General features: G+C 48.7%; 1 protein-coding gene across 16 annotated transcripts in view; it reads right to left on the bottom strand.

Annotated features, from left to right (window-relative positions):
- The window catches only part of PTPRF (protein tyrosine phosphatase receptor type F), a 375,635-nt gene that overhangs the window by 41,867 nt on the left and 308,538 nt on the right, over positions 1 to 25,230 (bottom strand). For 6 of the 16 annotated variants that reach the window (XM_064428625.1, XM_064428623.1, XM_064428629.1 and 3 more), the window contains 7 exons: positions 21,053 to 21,358; positions 18,032 to 18,225; positions 11,880 to 11,906; positions 9,526 to 9,643; positions 6,747 to 7,325; positions 6,024 to 6,121; positions 483 to 736 (listed from right to left, as the gene is read on the bottom strand). In XM_064428625.1, the coding sequence (XP_064284695.1) occupies positions 483 to 736; positions 6,024 to 6,121; positions 6,747 to 7,325; positions 9,526 to 9,643; positions 11,880 to 11,906; positions 18,032 to 18,225; positions 21,053 to 21,358 (1,576 nt within the window). The remainder of the gene's footprint in view (positions 1 to 482; positions 737 to 6,023; positions 6,122 to 6,746; positions 7,326 to 9,525; positions 9,644 to 11,879; positions 11,907 to 18,031; positions 18,226 to 21,052; positions 21,359 to 25,230) is intronic. The other 10 variants (XM_064428628.1, XM_064428630.1, XM_064428632.1 and 7 more) reach the window with 7 other exon arrangements.

Genomic DNA, 25,230 nt, shown 5'->3' with positions numbered 1-25,230 from the left:
GTTCCAGAGGGTGGTGTAGGAGCTGTGAGAAGGACATTTATATAATCGGATTGTAGCAAGAACCCTGGGGAAATTGTGCTTCAGCTCAAGGATACCACAGTAACGAATAAGACTTCCACAAACTCGCTTTTTTAATCTCCTTGAGGCTTTAGGCATTATTTATTTAAAGGATATTATACAGTGTCAGAGAAAGTCCCTCCTGATCCTCAACTGTATTTTTGCCGGTAGCATCTGGAGTATACCCACCAGGGTGAGGGCAAACTGTCAGAGAATTGTCTTAATTTTATTACACATCAATATTTGCTCAGAAAGAGCCAAGACCATGATCCATATTATGAGTAAATGCCTGCCTCTGTAACAAAGCCTGCTTGGAAATTCACTCCCAAGCTACAAAATCCACACGTTGGCAGAGGTCTGTCCTGCCTTTCTCTCCCCACCCCTAGCCCCCCACCCTGCCTTCTCCACCCAGGAATGGCACCTACCGAACTGGCACAGTGGTCTGCACTTTGGGAAGAGTTAGTGTGAATTTTCCTTCCTGTATGTACTTGTTTGTGGCAATGGGTTTGCTTTGCAAGACATCAGGAGCAGTGCGGATTGAGACGAGGTGCTGGAGCCCCCCTGCACTGCTCCCACGGTTCATTAGCACAAAAGAATAGTCCGTGTCTGGCTGGAGGTCACTTATGAGCTTCTTCATCGAGTGGCCGTCCACCTCCACACTCTGGCTATTGTACAGAATCTGAAACAGGAAAAGGACATGTTCATGCAGCTGACAGCTGCTGCTGCAAACTCACACTCCAAATAGCAGCGCTAGAGATGACAGTCTGGCTCTGGGCCCTCCCTCAGGTGCTTTGGCTACTGTATGCTTTGTAAACAGCCATAAATCTTTAGCTAAAGAAGAGCAACCCCCAGCAGAGGGTGAGCTGTGCTCCCTGTGCCTAGCAGTGATGGAGCACAGAGGGGTCATCTCAGCCTGGGTGGCCAGGGCCAGCAGTGAGGCTGGTGGTGCCACATGCACTGCTTTTCAGTACCTACTTGAGGGAGGAATCCAGATGGCTGTGCTTTGCCCCCATGTGGAAATGAATGGGTCTTTGTTTCTTCTCTCACAAGGCTACAACACGCAATAGGCTTGTGGTGTAAAACCCTGCCTGCTTAAATTGGTGTCAATCCCACGTCTACCAGCTGATGCCTAGTTGGATGCTTAATGCAGATCATCCCCCTCCCAGCAAGGTGACCGGGGGGTTACACGCCTCACCAATGATCTGACAAATCCAGCACAGGGCTCACAAATTGGTACCCAGAATGGCGGCTCTGCAGGTGTGACACCCTGTCGTCATGGCAACAGATGCTGGCGCCACACAGCCGTGGGCAGGAGGTCGGAGCTGCTTTTCCCTGCCGTGCCTGCAGCGAGGGGCTGTGGGCAGGGCAGGGCAGAGGCACTGGTGGCTGGGGGCAGTGGGCAGCCCCCCACACACAGCTTCCCCCCGTGGACCCTCAGCTGACAACATTTCTCAATGCCCTCTTGTAGATATGCAGGACCCGCAGCTCCCCCAGGTACAGCTCCCCCATGGGCATTGCTGGATTAGCTGCACCCAGCAGCCCATCTGCCCTGGGAACCTTGATCCTGATCCTACTGGAACAACTCCTTACCCCAAAACCCTGGGTGTCGCCTCTGCAAAGCAGGAACTCACACAGTTCCCAGAGACAGAGACCAATGGGGTGTACACAGCTAGAGAGGCCATAGGTTGTGTGCCAGCTGTGAAAAAGCAGCACATTTCTTTGCACCAGGTGACTGTCCAGCATGGCAGGGGAGTGCTGTATTTCTGACAGTGGTGCAGAGACACAGCATGCCAAAAACTGGCAATGGTAGAGCTGGAGCATGTTAAACCATGACAGTTACTTGGCGTTGCAGGCAGAGACCCCACAGTAAAATATGCTTGTTTCAACAGTGGCCTTGAAAGAGAGAGAAGACAGTTCTGTGGAAAACTAATTACTTGAAATAATTTTTCACCAGCTGAGGCCACTCTTCAGGCTGACACTGGCAGCAAGGGGGGGACCAAACTTTCCTTCAAGTCCCCTTTTCAGCAGGTGGCTGAACTCCACAGAAAGCTGCCCACTTTCTAGGACAAGGGCAGCTGATTAGCACTGCTCTAATGCTCAGTGTTGGAGATGGAAGGAAAAGAAAGGTCCTGGAAAAAGATCTGAAGGACAGCGGAGCACAAGGACCTGGCTAGGCCTAGAATTTGCAGCTCAGCTTTTGTGTTATCCAAACAGCAATACCCGCAGCATGCTTCAATCCTCTCCATGTCACTTTGCATGGAGATCAGGATAGGAAGAAAAGAGCTCCAGCTTTTTTGCTGTTGAGAAAAGACTCCTAATGGGTAACACACCAGCAGAGAGAAGCCAGCTATGGAGGAGAGAGGCAATCAATCTCATTTGTTGACGTGCTTCTGTTTTCAGGAACGGACTATGAAAGTAAGCATCAAGTAACTAAAGCAACAGGTTGGCAGGGACAAAGGCCCTGCTGCTGCTCCACATGTGGGAAAGGCTGTCAGAGGCAGCATAGTAGAACAGCCAGAGAGAATTGTTTTCTGTTGTGACTTCTCTTAATGGTATTTCCCCCTGGGCTTTATTTAATCCCTTTCTCCAAAGACATGTGCATCAGCTGAGTGCTAAAATGAGTGAAAAATCAAAATGAAGAAATGCTTCTTGCAGCACTGGAATCAGATAAGTAGTTGATCTGACACAGAAGTAAGAACACCAAAGACAGGACTACTAAACTTCAAATCATCTTAGCAGCTTTGCTGTCTGGACCAGCACCACCCCTTCCAATGACATTGCAATAGTACGGGTCTAGATACACCCGATGCCAGTAAGTCAGGGCATGTTCTGTGGAAGCAGCAAGACCTCTCTTTCATGTGCTCCCACACAGATTTGAACAAAACCAAACTTCCAACATTAAAACCTATGCTGAAAGGATGATAAGCCCACAGAGTTCTGCTGCCTCTTGGATAAGATGTCTCATTACGAATTCTTTCCTAATAAAGGCATCACCAACTGCTTCTCAGTGTGCTCTAGGGAAGACACCCACCAACTGCCTGCACATGAGCTTGTGCTGGGGACAGAGCCATTTTCCTAGAGCAAGAGGAGGCAGAAGAGATGCTAAGCATTTCAGTTCAGAGTTTCCCTGCCTGCTCTGCACTGTAACTGGCAAGGACACAGCCTCCGAATCAGTGCTAACACCAGATGATGATTTTTATTGCCATGCACAAGAGTTTGCATCCAAAGACAGTGAAATTGGCATTTGCAATGCTTTCCTGAAGCATTCTCTGACATCCCTCCTTTTCACAGCTGCTGCAGCAGTTCCACGTCCCTCTACCTGCCACAACACATTGTCTTCTCAAATGTTATGCACCATTAGTTAAGGCCTCTATGTAAACCTTACACTAATGTAAGGGCTCAGAGACAGTCATTCATGTGCAGCTGGAAGATGCCTGGAAGCTCAAGCAGGAATGCTATTTAGAGGCTGCATCATGGCCCACTGGTAACTACCAGAGCAATTCTGGCCCAAGGGTTCTGAACTGCCAAACAGTGCTGACTAGCCTATAGATTGCTGTAAAATGTCATCTCTGCTGCTCCTACTCACAGGAGAAGATTTGCAAAGCTAGGTAGGTCCAAATGTCACTGCTGAAGTTCTCATATTTGATTTCAAGGCAGTACAGAATGTATTGAACTAAAAGATGAAAAGACACATAGTGTGCAATACTGGGAAAGATAACAACTCGATGGAAAAGTAGACAAGGCTGGAGTATTTCCAGGCAGGAGTAATTACTACATTCTATGGGACACACTGTGAGAAAGCACTGCCCAGCATTCTCAGGGGTTATTTCCAAACCTGTATCATTATAATTTTCAAAAGGCGCTGCTCCTTCTGCCCATTTCTAAAATACCTTGTAATGCTGCCTTTAACCAATATATCCTCTGTCCCACGCTTAAGCTGAAGAATGTATCTCAGGAAAATGCACTTTCCCCAAGGAGAAGGTTGTATCTATCTTGCACTTTCCATGAAAGCTCAACAACAGCCTTCTGCAGGTGGAATAAAAAAAGGAATAGTGCCTCTGCTCCACCACAACTGCTGGGCAACATTTTACAAGGAATTTATCTCCTGGACCAGAAGAAGCTGTGAAAATTCCCCAAAGAGATCTCAAAACTTCATTATTGATTTGGCAGCAATGAAAAATCTTAAGGTCTCAGTTCATTCTCTAATAAAAAAAGCACCAGTCCTGCCTGTGCCTCACTATTCATTGTCGGAACAATATCTACTTTAATTAAATCTGTTAAAGTAGAATATGACACCCTTTGGGACATAGATTTAGCATGAGACTGTTTATCAAGTGTAGATAATACTAATTGTTCCCATGGAGATTTATCTGCTATGCTAGTTACAGTATTAGGCTCTGGCCTCAGCATCCCATGTGCCTGAATTAGAGGAGAGAGGTGAACCTTGTTTATAAAAACACAAAATCCTGAAGGTTAAGGATTTCTTTCAACTGGCACCATCAACGAGTTAGAGCTGACCCTCTTAGCTCCTGGCCTTGACTCACATAGGTCTGCAAGTCTGGGAATATTCATAAAAAGCAGGCACTATTAGAAAAATATCCTTCTAACATTCCGGTTTGCATGACTGCTCTTAAGTTATTAAGTGGCTAATGCCATCTCCCATGGCAGCTAAGGGTTAACCTGCAGCAGGGGCAGATCCTGAGTCACCTTGTGATAGCAATCACAGCTATGCAGCTAGGAGAGGAGACAGACAGGGCATCAGCATTACATCCCTGGCTCCTGGCTACCTCCAGGCTACCACTCCCCCTTCCCTGTGGGGCAGTAATGCTCCCAGGGTCACACTGTCCCTCTCCAGCACGGCACTGTCAGACAGCAATGTGGGCTTTGGGCCACAAGACAAGGCCAAATGAAGCACACTGCCTCTGCAGCCGAGTGCCAAGTAACAGTGCTCTGTGAAGCTCCTTGCAGCCAGATATCTGAACACTGATCCTAACGTGCCCTACATCTGGGAGAGCTTTGAATACCACAAGGTCTTCACAAAAGCCTTGTCTGCTTCAGCTAAACTGTATGTTAACAAGTGCCTGCTATTGATCAAGGTAATTCAGCTCCAGGGTTTAAACAAGGAGAGTTAGTAACAGGGAAGGGGAGGTACTCACATACTTTGATGTGAATGCAGTTCAAGATTTCTCCTCATTCCCCTGGCCATGGATCCCCCACAGCTCATGCAGGCCTCGTATTTGCACTTTAGGCACAGCATGGCAGGGGACACATGCAAGAAGAAAGAGAAGTCACACTGCTTCCAGCCCAGCACCTTTGCAGAGGCAGCAGATTGGTGCTGAGACTGGGAAGATTATCTTCAATGATGTGACATGTTGGTCTTGTTTCTTAATGGAGAGAAACTGCACTGAGATCTACAAACTCCAGTCTTTTATACATTCAAGTACTAGGGGTTAGACAAGAGCAGGAAGGCAGGGTCATCAGTATTTTCTGCAGCCTGCTGGATGACACCACATCCAGAACTGTACTGGTGAAAACAGAGCAGCACTCCTGCAGAGTTCCTGCTGTACTGACTCATTTTGTGCCACTCACACCTTAAGACCTTCAGGAAGTTTGATGATGCTTTGCCCCTTCACTCCCGGAGATTATGCATCTGCCCTGATGCTCTGAAGTAATTCATGAAGGTGATATAATGTCTGAGACGGGACTTGTAGTAAAAGGAATTACTCTTAGTTTTATTCACTGGCTGGTTTTCAGACCACTTTGTCCTGCTAATTTCTTGTGATTAAATCAGATTTATAACTCTTCACACCTCAGCTCCATGTCAGGCATCAGGACAAGCTTGTGTGACCACCATCATGGAGCTACAGTGGTGAGCCCCTGACTGATAGGACCCAGTTGATGCTGCTATCCACTGTCCTGCTCACTGTTACAGGTGGAGCTTCCTGTCCTCCAAATCCCACTCTTACCTTAAAAGGCACTGCAGATTTATAGGAGTCAGGCACTTCCCAGCTCAGCAACACAGATGTTTTCATGACGGCATTGACACGGAAGTTCTTAGCAAACACTGGAATGAAAAACAAGATATTTGAGCACTGTAAAGCCAAGTGAGGAGGGAGCCAGGCGGCAGCTCGACTCCGAGTCTCTTTGTCTAACTCAGCAGCAGAGGTCAAAGAGTTCAGCTGCAGCAGAGAAGTAAGAAATGAGAAGAGACCAGCAGCCTTTTACCAAGTCTACAGTCTCCAGAGGAGTTCTGCTTTTTGACTATACTTTTCAGCATCACAGAAAGGAAGTTGTAGGCTGAGCTGCAGCCTTTCTCTATCCCCACTCCACTCACACTCTCTTGGCCCTTCGTCATGATCAAACAGCAGTGTAATTCAGGTACTGGATCTGCAGATGATCCTACTCAGCCACCTGCTCCAGTTCAAGCAAGAGCCTTTCATGTACAGATAAAACATCCAAGTGTGCCTGTGGATGCAGTTAAGGTGGCACCAATGCCCTCTCCCCGCAAATGACAACTTTAGAAAATCTTCGCTAAGCTTTCCCTCACTGAACTAGTTTTAGACTAGGGAGTCACACAGTACCTGATCACAACAGTCACAGCAGAGGAGAGTGAAGCCTCATGAACCAAAGCAGAGGTCCCTGTCCTGGACGCAGAACTTCCTGTTAGGGTTTGTTAGAGGGGCACTTACCTTGCTCTACAGGCATGGTCCGGGACTGGATGCTGGGGCTGAGTGGCCCAGCCCCCTTATTGGTGCGGGCCCTCACTTTGATGTCGTAAGTGGTATCAGGTTTCAAATTTGTCAAAGTGATACTCGTGTCCTTGGTGATGTTAGCCAGGTCCTGCTGGCTATTTATGTCCCTGTATACCACCGTGTAGTTGACAATCTTGCCGTTCCTTTCTGCCAAGACCGGGGGGTCCCAAGCAACTTCTGTGGTGGAAGTGGTGAGACCCACCACACGCAGGTTCTGTGGGAAGCCACTTGGCACATCTTCAGCAGTTGTGATCTCCTTCTCAAACTCCTCTCCTGGGCCAGCTCTGTTCTTGGCAGACAATTTGAAGAGGTACGTGGCCCCCTTGTGCAGGTTGGTCACTGTGTAGTGATGGTCTCTCTTCCCGAAGTCTATGGTGTTCATTTTTTCCTCATCCAGACGTCTGTACTGCAGCCGGTAACCCAGCAGCTCCCCTACCATCTCCTTGGGGGGGTGCCACTGGATGAGGGCTGTGTTCATGGCTGTCGTGCTAATCATCATGGTGGGCTTCCCCGGGACTGCAACATAAACACACAATGACCATCTATAGCCTGGGAGGAGGGGAAGGAAGGACCGCTTCCGTGCCGCTCAGTCCGTGAGGATTGAGGAAAGTGGGAAAGTTCAGACAACAGGGTGAAGAGGATGACAGACAATTCACAGGGATAGAGGCAGACTGACCCTAATCCGGTGGCGAGGGAAGCTGGAGCCAGCCAGCTCTCGGTTGCCATTTTCCCACGTGCTGCCATTTAAACCAGAAATAAATTCAGCCATATCCAGCCCCAAAATTCATCCCCTTTTACAGGAAATGTTTAAGGTACCTCAAAGCATCATATTTATCTCAGAGAAGATCTGAATCCCGTCCTCCCAATCAGTAGTCTTCAGACACTCCAGCCAGTGCACAGCACCAGGCCATGCTGGCCCTGAGGCACAACAGACACCCCGAAGCCCAATTCCAGTGCCCTGGTCTGTCTGGAGGCAGACAAATTTCATCCTGAAACCTTGCAGTTTTACCATCTGCAGAGGCAGCGAGCAGAGCTGGGTGGGCTGTTTGCCATCAGAATATATTTTGGTTTAGTTGAGAAGTAGATTCGTGACGTCAGTGTTGATGGGAGAGGTGAACACAAGCGTTCCACAGGATTTTTGCTTATGCTGCATAAGTCAAGGGGTGTTGCCGTCACTGGTTAGGAACTGATGGCTTTAAATTGATGGTTTAATACCTTGATCTCCTTCAGTTAAAAAAAGGATGCGTCTTCACATCAGCTCAGATTTGTAAACAAATCAACTGATAGGGAAGATACTCAGAATCAAAGGCATGTGGCCACAGATATGAAAAAAAGAAAAAAAAAGAAGAAAAGGGATTGCAGCCAAACCTAGTTAAATATCCTTGCAGTTTTTTGAAATGTATGAGCCCACAGTCGAGCACAAGAGAAAACTGTATTTGCCAGAATGATGCCCGCTTTTTGCCATCAGAGGGCGACACCAACGCTCCCCTTTGAGGTCATGCCTGCAGTCGAGCCTGTACAAAGGCCCTGAGGGCGGTTTTGTAGGTATTTAAGACATATTACAGGCAATTACATTCCCACTGCCAGTGCCATCCTCCTTGAACTCATTATACAATGTCTAACAGCAGCTAGTATTAAGGGACACAGTGTTTTCAAAGCTGATTCCAAATATTAACCTTAAAATGTGCATCATAACATGGGAAGATCCACTGTGGTTTACAGTACAACACTGGGATGTTTAGGAAGCTCTTCCTGTTTATAGGACAGCTGTAGCAATTTGATGAACAGAAAATACATCATGGCAAGGCACCAGGGAGACAGCATTTGAGATTGTGACAGTGGAAACTACCTCTGGAGCTCCCCATATGCAGCGTGGAGGAGATAGCAAGCTGTTCCTTGTTTAAAAGCACCAGGAACAAACGCTCTCAGTTTGCACAAGCTGCATTCCCATAACAACTGGTAAATACTGTTCCTGTGGCTGGGTGCGAGGAAGCAGCAGGATTATTGGTTGCAGGACAGGCTAATGAGTGGACAAGACAGTGTCAACTAGTTGGTACCACTGCCAAAGGCAAGCTTGACCACACCTGGAGGGAAGTGCCAGATGACTCCTGGGTGCTCCAGCTCCAGGCGCAGGTACGATCTACTGAGACAGCAGAACCAAACTGGCTGGGATCATCAGGACCTAGAAGTTGTGTCTGCAGCACTTCTATGGCAGATTTGTTGCATTCCAGGTTTTACTATGGCTCTAGGAGCAGCCAGGCTCAGCTAGGCAAGCAGTATCAATGGCAGAGGGGAGCTGAGAAGCCCCTCTTAGGAGCCCGCTGTGCCAGGGGCCCTTCCAGGCAGCACTGCAGTCACCACAGGAAGCAAGAAATGGCACTTGCCTAAAGGAACAAGGTGAGGACAGGCCAGGACTCCAAAGCTGAGGGAGAGCCTCTTCCCAGGTCTCTGGACTATGCAGATGAGCTCAGACCCATGAGTTTCACTGCTCTCTCTCACCAGCCCTGGTAGTGTATCTCCATCTGTTTGCTGCACTTTGCTCAGGTGATCCAGTGGCAAAGTCTCTTAAGCATGGGCTAGAGATCACAAGAGTTTGTACCTCTGCAGCATCTCCACCCCTCTTGCTTCCTCCTGGCCTTGGCCATGCTCCCCACGCACCTCTTGGGAGGTTTTACCACCACCCCATGAGGCTGTGACACCTGCTCCCCACACTCACCTGCCCCTGTGGTGGTGATGACTTTGGGCTTGCTGCGGGCACCATCTCCTTTGGTGGTGTAGGCAGCAACTGTGACGGAGTAGGTGGTTTCTGGCAGCAGGCCTCCAATGACTGTCTCCTGGGAGTGCATTCACGAGGCAGAGAGGAGGCAAACGAGAAGAGTAAATACTTGTTACTGGAGTGAGCCAAAGGAAGGCACCAGGGTCAGTGTCTCCAACAGCAACACACTGACAACACTCCCTGGCTCACACTCATGCATCGTGCTCAAACACACATGTTGCACAGAGCCAGCAAACAACTGCTGCCACTCCAACACTCACCTTCCTCATTTCAACCCCTGCCTTCAACACCTGGCCTTTCCAGGGACCCACCAGCAACCCATGTCAGCAGCTCTGCTCTCCCACGGCTTCTGCCAAGAGGCAGATCTGATCCAGATATAGTCCTGTGTGAAAGCTAAGTAAGAGGACTATGGAGCTGTGAACCAGAGCAAAAGCCAGTTCACCTGGCTATGAGAATCTCTTGGGGGATAATTCCAGAGTTTTTAAAGTTGTGTCTTGCAGCAGAGCCGTGGGGAGCACAGGGAGGCAGAGCAGAGGTGGGGGGCCCCGGGCAGGGAGCACCTGCAGCTCTAAGAATTATGTTCACCCTCCTTGCCAGGCACTGGGTTGCAGGGATGGGATAGGTCAGTGCAAGGCCCTGGCAAGACCTGGAGGGAAAACCTCCATCGTGGGAGGTCTGGGAGAGAGGCAGACTCACAGGGTGCATCCCTGCAAGCTCTGGCTTCCTCTGGGCAGGAGTAGGGCATGGCTCCACACTTCAATTTGAGATCAAAGAGAGGAGTACCGCTCCTCCCTCCTGGCCTCCAGCAGCAATGTGACTGGTGCCAAGCCTGGCTGGCCAGGCCTGCAAGCGAGTGAGCTCAGCGAGCTCAGCAGCTCCCAGCAGCTTGGGCAGGTACCCCTGAGCAGCGCTCATCTGTGCTGCTGTGGGACTGTCTGGGCCATTAGCACTAATAACCCATTGGGTCAGGGAGCAAGAGATGAGCAGGCTGGGGAAGGGGCTGGGGAAGCTTTTGGAACAGAGGCAGGGGCTCCATGTTGGTTATTTGCCCCTTCAGACAAGGCAACGAGCAGAGATGGAGCGGGTTAAGTTTGAGCTGCTGAGAACAGGCAGCATGGGCACTGTCAGAAGCTGCTCCAGGGGTCTGACCTCTGCCCAGGGGATCCTTGCCAGCCTGAGGGGTACGAGGGGTGCCTGTGGTGGCTCTCAGAGTGCAGCCACTCTCCCATCACTCACTCGCACAAACACCCACGCTATTAAACCTGCTGATTTCCAGTCAGTGCTGCTGGTTCAGGTTACCTGCCCAGGCTTACTCATCAAAATCACCACGTTACCATCGCAGAACCAGCCAGCCCAGAGAAGTATCAACAAGCACCAACAAGAACCCCGCCACAATCACCGTGTGAACCAGAGTCCGATCCCAACTCCGCCCCTGCAGCAGATGGTGTGTGCGGGTGAGTGGACGCACAGTCCCATCGGTGCCAATGGACCCGCGGGGAAGCACTCTCACAAAACCTGCAGACTCTGAACGTCCCAAGAGAATTCACTCCTCCCAAACCCATGCAAAGAGAAATTCTCACGCAAAAGCATGCCACCGGGAGCAAAGCAAGCAAGCTGGGAGGAGGGGAGAGAGACGAGGGATGGATGAAAGAAGGTCTGATTGCATAATGCAAACACAGTGCTGTCATGACAAAGCCACTCCGAGCAAGAATGCTCCGTATAAAGCAGGAGGAGAAATGCATCGTGCTGGGGAAGCTCACAGTAGGGCACGTAATTGAATTGCTGACTCTAAAAAGGTCATTTTCTAGTTTGTTCCTCCAAATTTATAGCTCAGAATTATGTGGGGAAAAATTGAATTTAACTGTTTAAATGTGATTGTTTTCTTATTACTATCTGTGTTTCAACCAAAGGTCATGGTTGAGGGTGTAGGTTATTTCTCATGACTACGATCAATGTGGTTTAAAGATTATGTATCTAATTTTACCACATAACTTGGTGGGCCAACTACTGCAGGATGAGCCTCCTGAGTTGATCACTTGAACCTGCCTAAAACTGCACTGCAACAAGCTGGAAATACAGATTATAGGAAATGTCAATTGCTTTTCTGCATTTAGGAGCAATCTAAATGCCAATTTTCTCTGGATTTGCTGCTTGTGGAAGGTTTCACAATGTAACTCTCCAGCCTCATTAAGGGAGTGAAAGGAATGTTTTGACAGTACTGTGTCTACAAAATTCACAAATCGATTTACCAAACCCCTCTCTTCCAACCTGGAATACACACAAGTGGTACTTACATGGTCCACGGAGTCCTCAGCTCTCCACTGACGAGGGAGAAAGGAAGGAGGAGAGAAAAATGGAGACACAGAATTTTAAGGGGCAACGTGTAGGAAAGGGATGACAATGACGACAACAGCAGAGGTTAGCAGAACTGGGTTGGGGGAATTACAACACTTATACACAGAGGGTCACTTGACACAGGCTGTGCTAAGGGAAGAAACGGCATAGAGCAATTTTTGACATGCTGCTAGCCTGCACAATGAGTCTGAGATCATTCACACAAACAGACAAAGAGCATCTTTCTTACTCGGGTGGAGAGTCCCCCCTTACTTTTTGTACTTTGCAGTACTTTCCCCTTCTGGCTTTGTTTGCATTTTTCTGCCTCTTCCATGAGCAGAAACAAGAAGGGACAGGTTGTACCAACTAGGCTTTGAGGGTGACTGCTGTCTCACAAGACACTCACAACAGTTCTGTTGCCTGATCTCCAGTTTCTGTTCTGATGATCCTCCAGCCACCATCTCTTGCTGAGAACCAAAGACTTCAACACACAAAACAGAGGAACTCTCTGCAGGGAAGCACCAATACAGCACTTCTAGAGCTTCTTTTTCCTGTATCATTTGCAAAATGCTTTGGGGACTTCAGAAAACCAAAGAGTGCCATCTGTCATCAACAGTGCAAGAGAAGCTGAGATCTCACACAGAGCTTCACACTAAGCTGCTCCTCTCCAGCAGTGGTGCGTGGCTTGGAGAGAGGTTCCAGCTTGTGCATGTACTGAGGAAACAGCTTCTCACTCCCAATTACACAACACCAAATGGCAAACACTCATTTGGCAATAGCAGCCCTGCAGGGAAAGCTTCTACACAAACTAATTTCCCACCAAAAGCTCACATGGATTCCCGGCCATGGCAGTTCAATACAGGCTCTGAGATCTTCTGGCTGGAATTGGGGTTGTAGGGCATCAAAGCTGCATTGGGGTGGTGAGACAGCAGAGCCTGGCTGCTGCCATGCATGCCCACAGCAGTGTTCTTTGTGGTTGGTGCTCCAAAGGAAGGCTTGCAGAGATCACACAGAACTCTCTCAGCCAAGGTGATGTGTTACAGCTCACACTACTAAATCTGCCTGGGGGAAGCACCAGTCCATGGGTTCAAGCACAGAGATGAAAGTGAAGATAGTTATTATTGCCCCTGATTCACAGTGTGAGACCTAGCAAACCTTGCTTCTGAGCCTGACCTGCCAGCTGTGAAACGGCTCAGATACCAACTTCCTCAGGACCCTGGGAAGCTCAGCTAACACTGCTGAAGTATTTGGGAACCTGCAAGTGCAACAGAAGCTCTAAATGGCATCAAAGATACAAGTTGCCTTTTGAACTCGGGCTATTTGAGGTGGCTTTCGAAGGCTGCAGCCTATCACAGCGGCACACTACTCACCTCAGCAGTAAAGTACATGGCATACTTTCAAAACATTTGCTATTTTATTCTCTAAATTCAGAGAGAAGAAGCTGTTGGAGAAATGTTTCTCTAAGATTTTATTACAGTTCACTTATTAGATGCCATGAGACTGCAGTACAATTATTCCCTAAATAAATTTCAGCAAAGAAGTCCAGTTTCCCCTACATACTTTTTATAAAGCCAAGACCCTCACTAAGCATTATGGTCACTAAAAGCTCTCTTTCCACACACACCTCAGTGCCATTTCCACTGTTACACACATAGCTGAACCCAAGTCATTGCTGTTTACATCCCACCCATGCCAGCCTGCCCACACCACGGTCAACAGCCACACACTCCTCCCTGCTGATGGAAAAGCTGGCAGGAGTTCTGCCATAGGAAGGATCTGAGCCCTGGTAATCACTTCTACAAAAGCATGTCCCTGGTGGGTGGCAGCCACGTGGCTGGGAACACCCCAGCCTGCCTCCATGTAGCTACAGGAGCAGAATGTGACACCTCACTGCAAGGAACAACAGAGCAGAGCTGGGCTCAGGAGGCCTCTCACACCATAGCAAGGAGTTTATCATGCCCTAGGATTTTAAACTGAGTGTTTAATGTTCAAACTCTGTTTGCTCTAATGTTTCAGTGGACTTTAATCTTGCATTAGATCAGAGTGCAAAGAAATGTCTTGAGATCTGTGCTGGAGTAACAACTGTGAAAAGCCAGGCCTGCATAAATACCTTGGTAGAAATTCAGTTTCATTACGAAAATTTAATCTACAGATCAAAACATTTCCTTCTTTAAACTAGCTCAATTGCTTCTTAACTGTTTAAGGTTGGTCAGTAAGACAAATTGATCTGAAAAGCCCAGGAGCAGTCATAAAAAGAACTGAGAGAGGGCTGTGTGCATGAGGCAGGATGGCTCTGGGAAGTGCTAAAGCTAACAGTGTGTATTTATGGCAGCTGCAATGCTTTAATGTTTCATTTTACACTTCAACACAGCATAGTCATGTCTCACCAGGGAATGGCTGTTTTCCCTGACCCAGGCTCTTGCAAAAGACAGATTCAAGCCCTCAACAGTCCCAGCTATGGGAAGCCACTATGGGTTTTCCTGCAGATCCTTCTCCTCTCTTCTTCAGTAACTTGGTGCAACAGTGGAACTCCAGACATAAATTCAGTTACTCGGTCAATGAGATGCAGAGGGGTCTGAGGGTACCAGAACTTCATCTTGGTCCTTCACTGAAGTGCCTCTTGGATGATGCCTTACAGTTTTGTTCCACTTAGGAAGCAGAGAACATCCCACCCCCATGCCAGACTCCCACCTGGATAAGTACACATGTATGAGATGTTCCAAGTGCATTCAGAGAAAGGTCCTTGACTATCATGCAACGGAAGAGGGAGGCTGTAAATTTCTGTAAATGTTGTGCCTGGGGTAGGTACTGCTCAGGGAGAATTGAAGCCTCTGCTTTCTCCTTTGATCTCAATCCAATAGCTTGAAGTGATTGCCATTTCTTCTTCCTGCTCTTCTGGAGCAAGCTAGTGGGATGTGCACTTAGTTTGCATGCTGGTTGGTGAAGTGCTGCTGCAGAGACCACACCACCTTCCTGTGAGCCTGCATTTCTTCTTGTGGGCAGCACGTACCTTTCCTGTGCCATGACTCTGCACAGCAGGGAGAGAAGGTGGCAGGAAACTCTTCTCCACAAAGCCTGATCTCCGTGTAGCCAGCTGTCCCCAGCCAGCCCTGCAAAGTTGTTTGGGCAGGGTTAAAGCTCACTGCCCCTCCTAACATCCAGTAGCTGCCCAGAGACTGGAGACCAAGGAAATTAGGTGGGCCCCTGTCTTCCCCTGTCAAGTTTAATGCTTGTGTCCCCTGGCCCCGCTATCCCCTTGAGCTGGAGAGGACTTGAAGTAGTGGTGGAGTGCAGCTCCTGCACTGGGCTCCTTTCAAAAGCCCTCTCTTGGTGCTTTATGCAAGACCCAAGGCACAGAGATCAATCTTCTGCCATTGCCCACCACAGGACCTGGCTGAGCTGTGCCAGGCATGGCCCGAGCAAGAGGGGCTGCAGGTCCCTGATCCAGCTCTGCAGCTGCACAGCCCTGGGAGCTCCTCCACAGGGTAGGGTCACATTTGCTTGTCCATCAGGCTGTCAGTAGGAGGTGAGAGCTCAGACTGGAAGGCACACAGAATCCTGACAGAGGTAATCAGTCACAGGCACAGCCACGGAGGGGAGGGAGAGGCTCAGCTCCATCACAGGACCTTCTTAACAACTGATTACTCTGCTGAGGCAGGAGGCTGTGAAATAAAATGTGATCTCTCCGGCACCAGGGCCCCCACGTCTCTGCTGATGTTTCAGTCTTTTCTGCTCAAACGGTTTTGAAAGCTCAGAATCCATATCATCTGCATAGCTAACATCTCCGTTCCCTTGCCTTTTTCCTTTCATCTTCGTTTACTCTCTTTCCATTTCTCATCTTCAATAAGGAAAAATCATGAGTCAGCTTTAGTATCAGTGTCTTCACACTGTCTGCAGGAAGCAGATTATGTGGTACATACCTACTCAAATCAGCAGACAGCCTGGCTAGGCAGGAGGAGGGGCTCTGCCCACCTGTCCAGAGATTTTCTTCTCTGACCCCAAGATTTTGAATCTATGTAATTCTCTCCCTGTGCACTGGTATAAATGTTTGTGAGTGTTTATGAGGACTGAACTGTGGCCATCTTCATCCTGTGACCTTCAGGGGCAGGTTTTCCAGTGTATCTTTTTGTTTTCTTTCATAGAAAATGACTCTTCCAGGACTACTCGTAAAAGTTTCATCTGGCTGCTTGCAAAGACATGCACTGCTGTACTGAAAGATGGCAGCTTTTACAGGGTTCTTCAGCATCTGGAGCAGATGTATTTCATCACAAGCACAGGTCATGCCTGGCTTCTCAGTCTTTTGGGAAATAGAGATCTCTTCTGCCAAGTCAGTGAAACCTCTTCCCTGCAGGGTCGTTGTTAGTCTATCCCAAGAGTGACATGACTCTTTCAGAGTAGACACTTCTCTGCAACTACCATTTTCACTTCCAAAAATTACAGTGGATGAGTTCACCACCATACACAGCAGGAAAAAATATCACAGAAATCAAGAACTTTCCCACATAAATTCACCAATTTTGGAAGACTGACAAATGGCCTGAGAGGCCAGGAAACTTCTAGGAACTTGCCTCCTTGATGCACACATTGAAACTAATGCAAAATCCAGCACTCCTTCAAAAGCTTCTGGCTCTAGCATCCTCATTCTGCACATCAACATGGGATTTCTCTCTCTGAAATGTATGAGTAAGGAGTAAAAGCAGAACTGGCTGGGCAAGCATAAAATATTTGAAAACACCAAGAAGAAAAACATTGCCAACTTCGCCCACCTACACTTGGGACCAACCCATTAACTCCAAACTCCAGCTGAACAACACAGCCTCAATTGTTCTAACAACACAGAAGATTATATGCTCCTGGCATAAGGGCAGTAAGCAGCTTCTCTAACTATTAAAACAAAGCAACATCTGAAACATAAAGAGAGACGTGCCCCAGACAACACTGCAAGGACACTCAAAGTATTTTCTCATTTTAAAGTTTTCCCCTTCCACATTATTATGGAGTTTTATCCTTCAGAATATGAATGGGGAGTAAAGCAGCCTCTGTGCACTGCACTCCCCACTGACAAAGCATAAATGATTCACAGCTGCATTCAGGAGACAGATCAATTAATCGTTGCAGCTCTCCAGTATTTATACTGGGCATCATTCAAGCAAGCCAGCTCTGAATCGATTCCTCGTTGCTTCCAACAGCAGCAGATCCTGTTCTTCATTTATACGATTATCTTAGTTGAGAGCAGCGTGGGTCATCCAGGATGAAGGACCCCTGCTCCAAAGAAGAGTTGTATTTCGTTGCACACAGGGCACCAAGAACTTCCCTGGACCTTGGTAAAGAGGAAACTACGCATTCCTGGGCTGTGCAGAGTGCACAGCTGTGCCCGGAGCAGTGTGAGGGAAGGGGGCTGCAGCTCACAGACAGTGAGGTATCCACTGGCCTAAATATGAACAGATTGTTGTGAGGGGATTGCAGAGGACAAAGTCATTACAGGGGCCTCTACCTTTTTTTTTTTTCTTCCTCCCCAGCCTTTCCCAGACTAAGTTGGCTTCTCCTCCAGTTTTGTTTCAAGCAATGCAACACCAAGTCCCTGCCCTGCAAAAACAGGAGGGAGGGGAGGCTTTGCTGAACCAGGAGTGCTGTTCTGCCTGGCATGCTGTGCCCACACAGGGGTGCAGAGCCACCCATGTGCCCTACAAGTAGGCAGCACCCGAGTGGATGCTATCAAGAAAGATGCTTTGCCCTCAATATAATCAGCATCACAAAACAGACTCAAGGCTTAGTTAAAAGTTTCTGACCATTTGTAAATGGACTGGCAAAGTGCAGTTTGCTCCAGCTGGAGTCTGAACAGGATGTGGCAGGCAGAGAGGTATGTATCAGGGAAGGGGTAAGAGAGAAACATCCAATACATCATCTTTTCTACAGTAATCCTTCCCTGATTAAACTTTTTACCCATATTTAAGCCACAGTTTAAGGATAAACTGCTTGCCTTGCTCAGGCAGGCTGAGTCCCACACTCCAGAGCTGCAACACGAGGCCAAAATATACTTGGGCCCAGCCAGCCTGCCCACTGCAGAGAGGGAAGGTGCCATGCCCACCGTCTGGTGGTCCCCACACTGTACCTGTGCTTCTGACAGCATGACGTCCTTGATCACTGGCTGCCCCCGGGGCTCGTTGTTTTCCAGCTTCACGTAGGTCACCTGATACCCACGGATCTGCCCGTGCTGCTTGTTGGAGATGGGCAGCTTCCAGCTCACCCGGATGGCAGTCGAGTTCACAGACTCCACCTCCACCTTTCGCGGTGGGGCACTGGGCACTGCAACACACACGGGAGAACAGTTAGCAGGCACCGCACGAGCACTGCCACCACCTCTCACTCCTCTGCTACCTTTCCCCCACCTCACTGCCAGGATGGCCCCACTGGTACAAGCTTCCTGTACCTGCCCAGGACATCACAGTGCAGTCTTTCAGCACGACCTCTCAGTAGGAAAGAGTGTAACTGTGATATGCAGGAGCACCCCAATGAAAGTCATTGTGCTGAATCAGACCCAAGGTCCATCTCCAGCAGTAGGGGAGCAAGGAAGACTACAAGAATACAGCAGAATATAAAGAATACGGTGACCCCCTGCAGCTCAGGATGGCCTGGGGCACTGGCAGGGGTTTTAAACCCTTCTTAGCATCCTCCCTGACAGAACACCTCCTCTCAGACCCATCTAAAGCAAGCTCAACAGCCCCAGGTAGCATGACTGGGTGCTGAACCTCTTTTGCAGGGAGCCCTGGTACCTGCCACCAGCCAGAGCACACACATGCTTTTCCCCTGTGACAGTAAGAGGTTAATGAGGGGGAAAAGCACCATCCTAAAACAATAACCCAGAGCTCAGAGACAGCAGTCACTGAACTCAGCCAGATAAAGGGGCCTGTGGGGATTGTGACAGCTCTGGGGACTGCATTTCATGCATGGCTAGCTGAATGCTTTTTGATAATAAAATGAAAAATTACACTGCCCAGAAAATATCAATTTTCTTGCAAGGTGAGGCCCGTTTAAAAATGTATTTATACCCTATTTACCATTTGGAAAAATTACCTCCTTATTATATTTCGCTCTTGCATTGACTGTGACAAAAATGTCAATTCTAAAAAATTAGCTTCTCAGTTGCTCGTGGAAAGCTCCTTCTGTCTGAAGCAGCTGGGAGTAGAGGTGTTCACTCTCTGTGGAGGATACTGATGCTACCCAAGTGCCCAGTACTAAGTGAAGGGCCTGGGCTCCATCCTATCATCTCATCTGCAGGACCCTTTTCACCTTCCACTGCCCTGGGAAAATCTGGAGGTTTGGAACCTCATATGCCCCAATTCTCAACACAGAAAGAAATCAATATTAGATAATTAGGGATGGATACCTGACAAGCAGATGTAATGAGTATTGCTATTTCAACCAACTAAATGGGAAGAAACAGCTACCCAGCAGGTAAGCACAGTTTTTAAGCTGCAGGGCAATTCATTATTTTTCCCCAGATGTCCTTTGTAATTGTAGATAATTTAATAAAATACAGAAAGGAGGAACAGAGCATTTCAGCACCAAGAGGCCAACTCATGGTGTGGGAACAGTGGGGGCTGTGCTTGAACAGTTACCCCCTTCTGCCTGGAGCAGCCCATGCTGTAATCCACAATTCACTTAGTGCAGTGACCTTGCACAAGCCACAGGGCTCTCCTGTCCTGGCAAGACACCTGCCCACATACACAGCTGGGAGTCCAAGCGGAAAACAAGATCCTCCCTGAGAACCAGACAGAAGCTGCATGTCAAGCTCTGCTGGCACGAGAAGGCAGGAGGCCTCGGCAGGACGTGACATAGGGATGTTGCAGGGACACAAAAAGATGTGAATGTGAGCAGACCACAGTGTTTTGAGGAACTCTGTCCTGCCCCACTATAGGAAGTATGTGCTGCATTCGAGATCCAAACAGTGAAAGTTAATTTTGTTTTCAGACCACAGTTTAGCATTTCTCATTGCTGCATCATGGGTATCTACTGAGCATCAGCATGTCAGAGGAATATAAAATCACTCCTGACAGCTAAGCTGGAATGTCCAACCACTGTGCCCAAAAACTAACTGAGAGAGCTTGTTGTGACATTTCTGGGGTAACAGCTTCCCCTGGGCTACAGTTCTGCTGAATGAGAACCGAAGCAAACAATACAGGCAGCAGGACACACACAGATGTGTTTGCCAGCCCAGGAATGCAGTCAGCAAGCATTCCCAGACGCCACTTTCAGAGCCATGGAGACATGGGGGACAGTGGCAGCCCATTTAGGGAAACTGTAACATGTCTGGTTTCAATTTCCTACACTGATTGGGTAATGCAGAGATCATGCTTTCTTTGCCTGGACGCTCCATCTCTTTCTTCTCCTATAAAATCTGCAGCTTTCCTGGGTCAGCATGAAGCCACGGGAGCTCCTACTGTCACCCTGAGCTCTGGCACTTTCAAAGGAAATGGCTTAAATCATGATGACATAACTGACAGCTCTGCTAATACAAAGCAATTTCTCTTTAAAGCTGTCGTATCCAGTAAAGTGCTCTGTATGTGTGGTATTCTGACTCCTGAGTGGAAGAGAAGCTTTATATAAGCTGTGGCTTGCCTGGAAGCTGGAACAGGAAGCAGCTTTCCTGCAGTATCTACAACTTTCAAATGGATTGCTTTCCCCCTCTATAGTTTGCTGGATTTCAGGTCAACAAGTAAACTAAGTCCTGATCTCACAAGAGAATCTTTGTCTGGGAGAGCTCACTCTACTTTCACTAAAAAGGAATCCACCACCACCCACAATAAAACCACAATGGAAAGCAGAGCAATGCCTCCCTGCATGCACAGGAAGCACTGCTGACACAAACAGGACCCTGAAGGACCACAATGAGATATCAGACACAACCTGGACGCAGAGCAAGGGCACAGCAAAGCAATTCCCCAACCCCACTCCAGGGCAACTGTTGAGATCTGCTCCCTGGAGGACTGCTCCTGACAGCCTCTGGTCCTGCTTGAAAGGCGCTCCCAGGTCAATGTCCCTGCTCCCTTTCCCCCCCCTTTCCAGCAGCTCATTTAGGAGAGTGCTGTTTAACCCAGGGCAGTAGCTGAAGGAGCTGTTCAGTAGCACCTACCATCCTCATCAGTGCGCACGTGCACGGGGATGCTCTCCGGTCCTGGCCCCACATCGGTGTGAGCCCTTACCCACACCTTGTATTCTGTCCATTTCTCCAGGTCCTTGATCTCCCAGCTGGAATGCTCCCGTCCAATGCCATCCACCACATGCTTGGTGTTGTCATCTCCTTCCACTGCCTGGTAGGCAATGGAGTACTGGGTGATGACCCCATTGCGGCTCTGGGCGGGCGGCGGCACCCAACTTACCCGGATGGTGGTGGAGCTGGTGCTTACACACTCGACCTCTTGGGGTGGGGCGGAGGGGGCTGGGGATAAATAAATGAAGTGGGGAGATGAAGGGAAATGAATGGAAGGACAAACCAAAATGCACAGGGAACTTTTACCCAGCCAACGGAGCACTGAACATACATGTGGACAACTGCCTGCCATCCTTACAGGTCATCAAAGATGGCACTAGTGAGGGCAATTTGTATTTGAAGGCCAGATGAACAGTGTGGAGATGGAAGTGCTGTTCTGCAATAGAGAACACCTCTTCCCAAAGCAGTTCTGGACACTCACTTTACCAAACACAAGAAATGGCAGTAAGGGAAGTGGGGCATGTGGAGGGTGTGAGAGAAACTGGTAGGGAGAAGAAAGATGCTTTCAGTGAAGATCTGAAGCAGATGGAAACCAGAAGAGTTAGGAAGCTGCAGAAGGCAAGAGTGGCAGAAGGGAAGTTCACACACCAGATTGTAGGAAGGCTTGTGAAAACTCACTCCTAGACAAGTGGAGGAAACAAAAGTGGATAAGGAAAGCAGGTGATTGAGGTTGGAGGTAGCTTGTCCTGGTAGGGTTTAAAATCATGAGCATCAGCTGTATGCTGCATCCTAACCAGGTGGGGCCAGGCACTGTGCAGGAACAGGGGATAATGTGGTTGTGCTGCTTTGCACATGACCCTGGAATCTGGGACTGACTGCTTCATGCCTGCCACACTGGTTACCTGCCTCAGTAAATTCCTGGCCAGTAGATTTGTACAGTGGAAAGTAAGCAGGTCTTGCCTCCTCCCAGAAAAAAAGCAGTTGCATTTTGCATTAACATTGAAACCCTGGCAAAGTTATCTGTCCACAGGAGGAGGAATGGGATCCAGGCAACAGTTGCTTCTCATTGGGATCAGTGGGAGAGAAGTCTCTCCACACAGCACAGTGGGGAAGAGCAGTAAAACAAATTTGGGCAAGGGAAGAGAGATCAGGAAAGGAGAGATTACCTGGACAAAGCAAAGCATCTTTAGGACATCTACCTGGGTCATTCCATTCTCCAGCCTTGCAGAACTGCTGTCTGGTTGCACCAGGGCCCTGGCAGCATGGGAGCCCTCTCATGGCAGCATCAGCCCCCTGTCATTTGGCCTGACTGCCCTGGGATGCTGCAGACAGCATGCCTGCACAGAAGGCAAGAGTGGAAGACTAGAGAAGGAAAGGAGTTCACATAGTCAGGGAAGGAACAAGGCAGATGGCTCCATCTCTGGGTGCTCATCCAGAAGGAAACAGCCCTAAGCAGAGGGGGCAGGGAAAAAAAAAAAAAAAAAAAAAAGCGCAAGCACGCTGTTGTTCTAAGACTGGAAAGCTGTGTGGCCAAGCAATAATGGAGTACAAAGTATCTTGCTTTGCCATGGCAGGAGAAAGTCAGCTTCCATTCTCCACTGCACCCAGAAACATAGAAATGCCTGATAAAAGACTGCTGCCCTTGCCCATGCTACAGTCCTTGCAGCCACCAATGCAGCAGAGCCAGCCTTGCAGGGGCACAGGAACAACCCTGTTTGTCTGCTCACAGGTGAGCACAACCTACATCTCTCCACATGGCAGCAAGGACCTCAGGTAATTCAAGCACTCAGCAATGGTGCCATAGCTCTGCTGGGCACGGGTTGGCAGTGTCAGAAGATCTGACAAAGCAGAGGGCAGCAGGACCTCCCAGTGCCACCACTGATCTCTGCCTGCTGGGAACAAGGCCCACTTGCCTGCAGAAACAGTTGCAGAGTGCATGTAACTTTTAATGCCCACTCCTGTGCTCAGAGAGCAGGCAACATTCCTGATGTTTGGGCTCAGATGCCTGGAGAGATGAAAGATGCAGGAGAGTAAATAGTGATGGAGCTGCAAGAGACGATGCCTGAGCAGTCAGGCTGCTGCTATGGGACCTACACTGGAGGAAAGAGAAGTCAAAGCAATGTGTAGAAGCAAACAGTTTCCTGTGTGAGGGAGGCAGCACAGGATCAGCCCTGCCATCTGGTATAGTGAAAAGGGAGCAGGGGTAAAAAGTGAATCCTCACATCTTTTGGTTAATCAGCAGAGAAGTGGCAGGGAAGAGAGTAGGAAGATATAGCACCAAAGCAACACCTACAATGGAGGGTATAATGTAGACAAAGTGCATGGTGGCATTCCTCAGACAGGACAGGTGAGACACAAGGGGCTTGGCAAACCTTTCCTTTGCCACTGTCTGCCCTTCACAGAAGAGATATGCTTTGACAGAACCTCCACAACTTCCCTTGGCATGCAGCAGTGAGCTCATTCTCAAAAGGTAGCTTTGGATGGCAATGTGGGCAAGTCACTAGTTGGCTGTTGACTGGGTAAGAGTCACACATATGATGTTCAAGTCAAAAGCTCAGATTAACACTTAAAGAAAGCAAAATAAAACTTGGTAACATGAACAGGATCAACTTAAAATGCACAAGGAGTTGAAGTGCCCCTCCTGGGGCCAGCAAAGAGCAGACTGGGTGGCCAGCATGCACCCACACATGCAGATGTACCCACATACGCACACTGTGCAAACCTCTGCTGCCTCCAGGCTACTCACGACAGCCTCCCTCGACGGCCCACAGCAACTCTGTGCACCATCCAACCCACCTGCTCCTTAGGCTAGGGAACAGGCAGACTTAGGACCCACCTCAGTATTTCAAGGGAGAACAGCATTTTAATGCCAAGCCCTAATGGGCACAGAGCTGATGCTTCTGTCTTGCATCATTCCGCTTGCCTGAGGCACTACAGACTCCTGGAAAACTCCCCCGTGCTCTTCAGGCCCTCAAAGCAGCACTGCTTGTGCTGTTTGCAGGGTGCCCAGCAACTAAGAGAGGAGCTTAGCAGGAAAGACAACCTAGAAAGCAGCTGCCTGCTCAGGAGATGAGGTCTCAACTGTACTGCGGAAGGGTTCAAAAGGGCATTGCCTCCCTCTGGCCCTTCCACACAAGCATGGCCACTACCCCTGAGCAGGAGTGCCACAAGAAAAACAAGACCAGCATCCTTCTCCAGCCCATCAGTGAGTCATTAGTAATCATGGGCCTCCTACCTTCCCCATGACTGGTTTGTCAGGGACGGGAATAGAGACTGAAGAGAGGCTTTTTGGAAAGCAGGAATCTGACTGCTCCTGCAGTTTGTGTCCCACCTGAATGTGTCAAGCTCCATGATCTAACAGCATTTCTCAGGGTAACCAGATGGAAAAGTGCAGGAAGGAGACCAATTTGGGGCTGGGAGCCGTAGTGTTTCTAGATTAGTAAATTCTAAGGCCAAAGGGGACCAATTGAACCATCTAATACAAGGTGTTGCTAAGTAAAGACCAAAGGATTTCTGCCTGGAAGGTTTTGCCAAGGTAAAGCACACCTTTCTGAAACACCTACTTGATTTTAAGTCCTCCAGTACTCAAGGCTCCACACTGCATCGGGACTGTTCAGACAGTGGTTTGTCACCCTCACTGAACAGCTCAGCAGTAATTGCCAATGGCTTCTGCCATAGAATAGAGTGCCATCAGAAATATTTTCAAGTAGGGGCCTGTAAACCAAGACCCAGGACACTTCTTGGGTCAATCTAAGGATTCTTAGGTCCTTCAGTGTGAGGAGTGCTTCACTAGTCCAACCAAGGTACTCCTGTGGCTAAATGCCAAATCTCTTCCAACCTATGCACACTTCTCTGACTAAACAAAAGCCAGAACCAGTCAGCTACTGCACCACTGGCCAGTGAAGTGATAACCTTAAAACAGACTGGTGTGAGATGCCTTGTGAGCAGACAATAGGTACAGTAGGTCATGATAAGATGTCTGCCTTGATGAGTCCATGAAGCAAACGTTTCTCTTACTTGGACTGTTGTGAGACTCTGAAGGACTCATTTATGCATGGAGCTGTCTCTGATTAAGTGTGTTCAAGGATAAGAGCATCCAC

Source organism: Passer domesticus, chromosome 7, assembly GCF_036417665.1.
Source record: "Passer domesticus isolate bPasDom1 chromosome 7, bPasDom1.hap1, whole genome shotgun sequence".
Lineage (NCBI taxonomy): Eukaryota > Metazoa > Chordata > Aves > Passeriformes > Passeridae > Passer > Passer domesticus.
The sequence above is the reverse complement of the archived record's forward strand: the minus strand, read 5'-3'. Positions and strand labels throughout refer to the sequence as shown.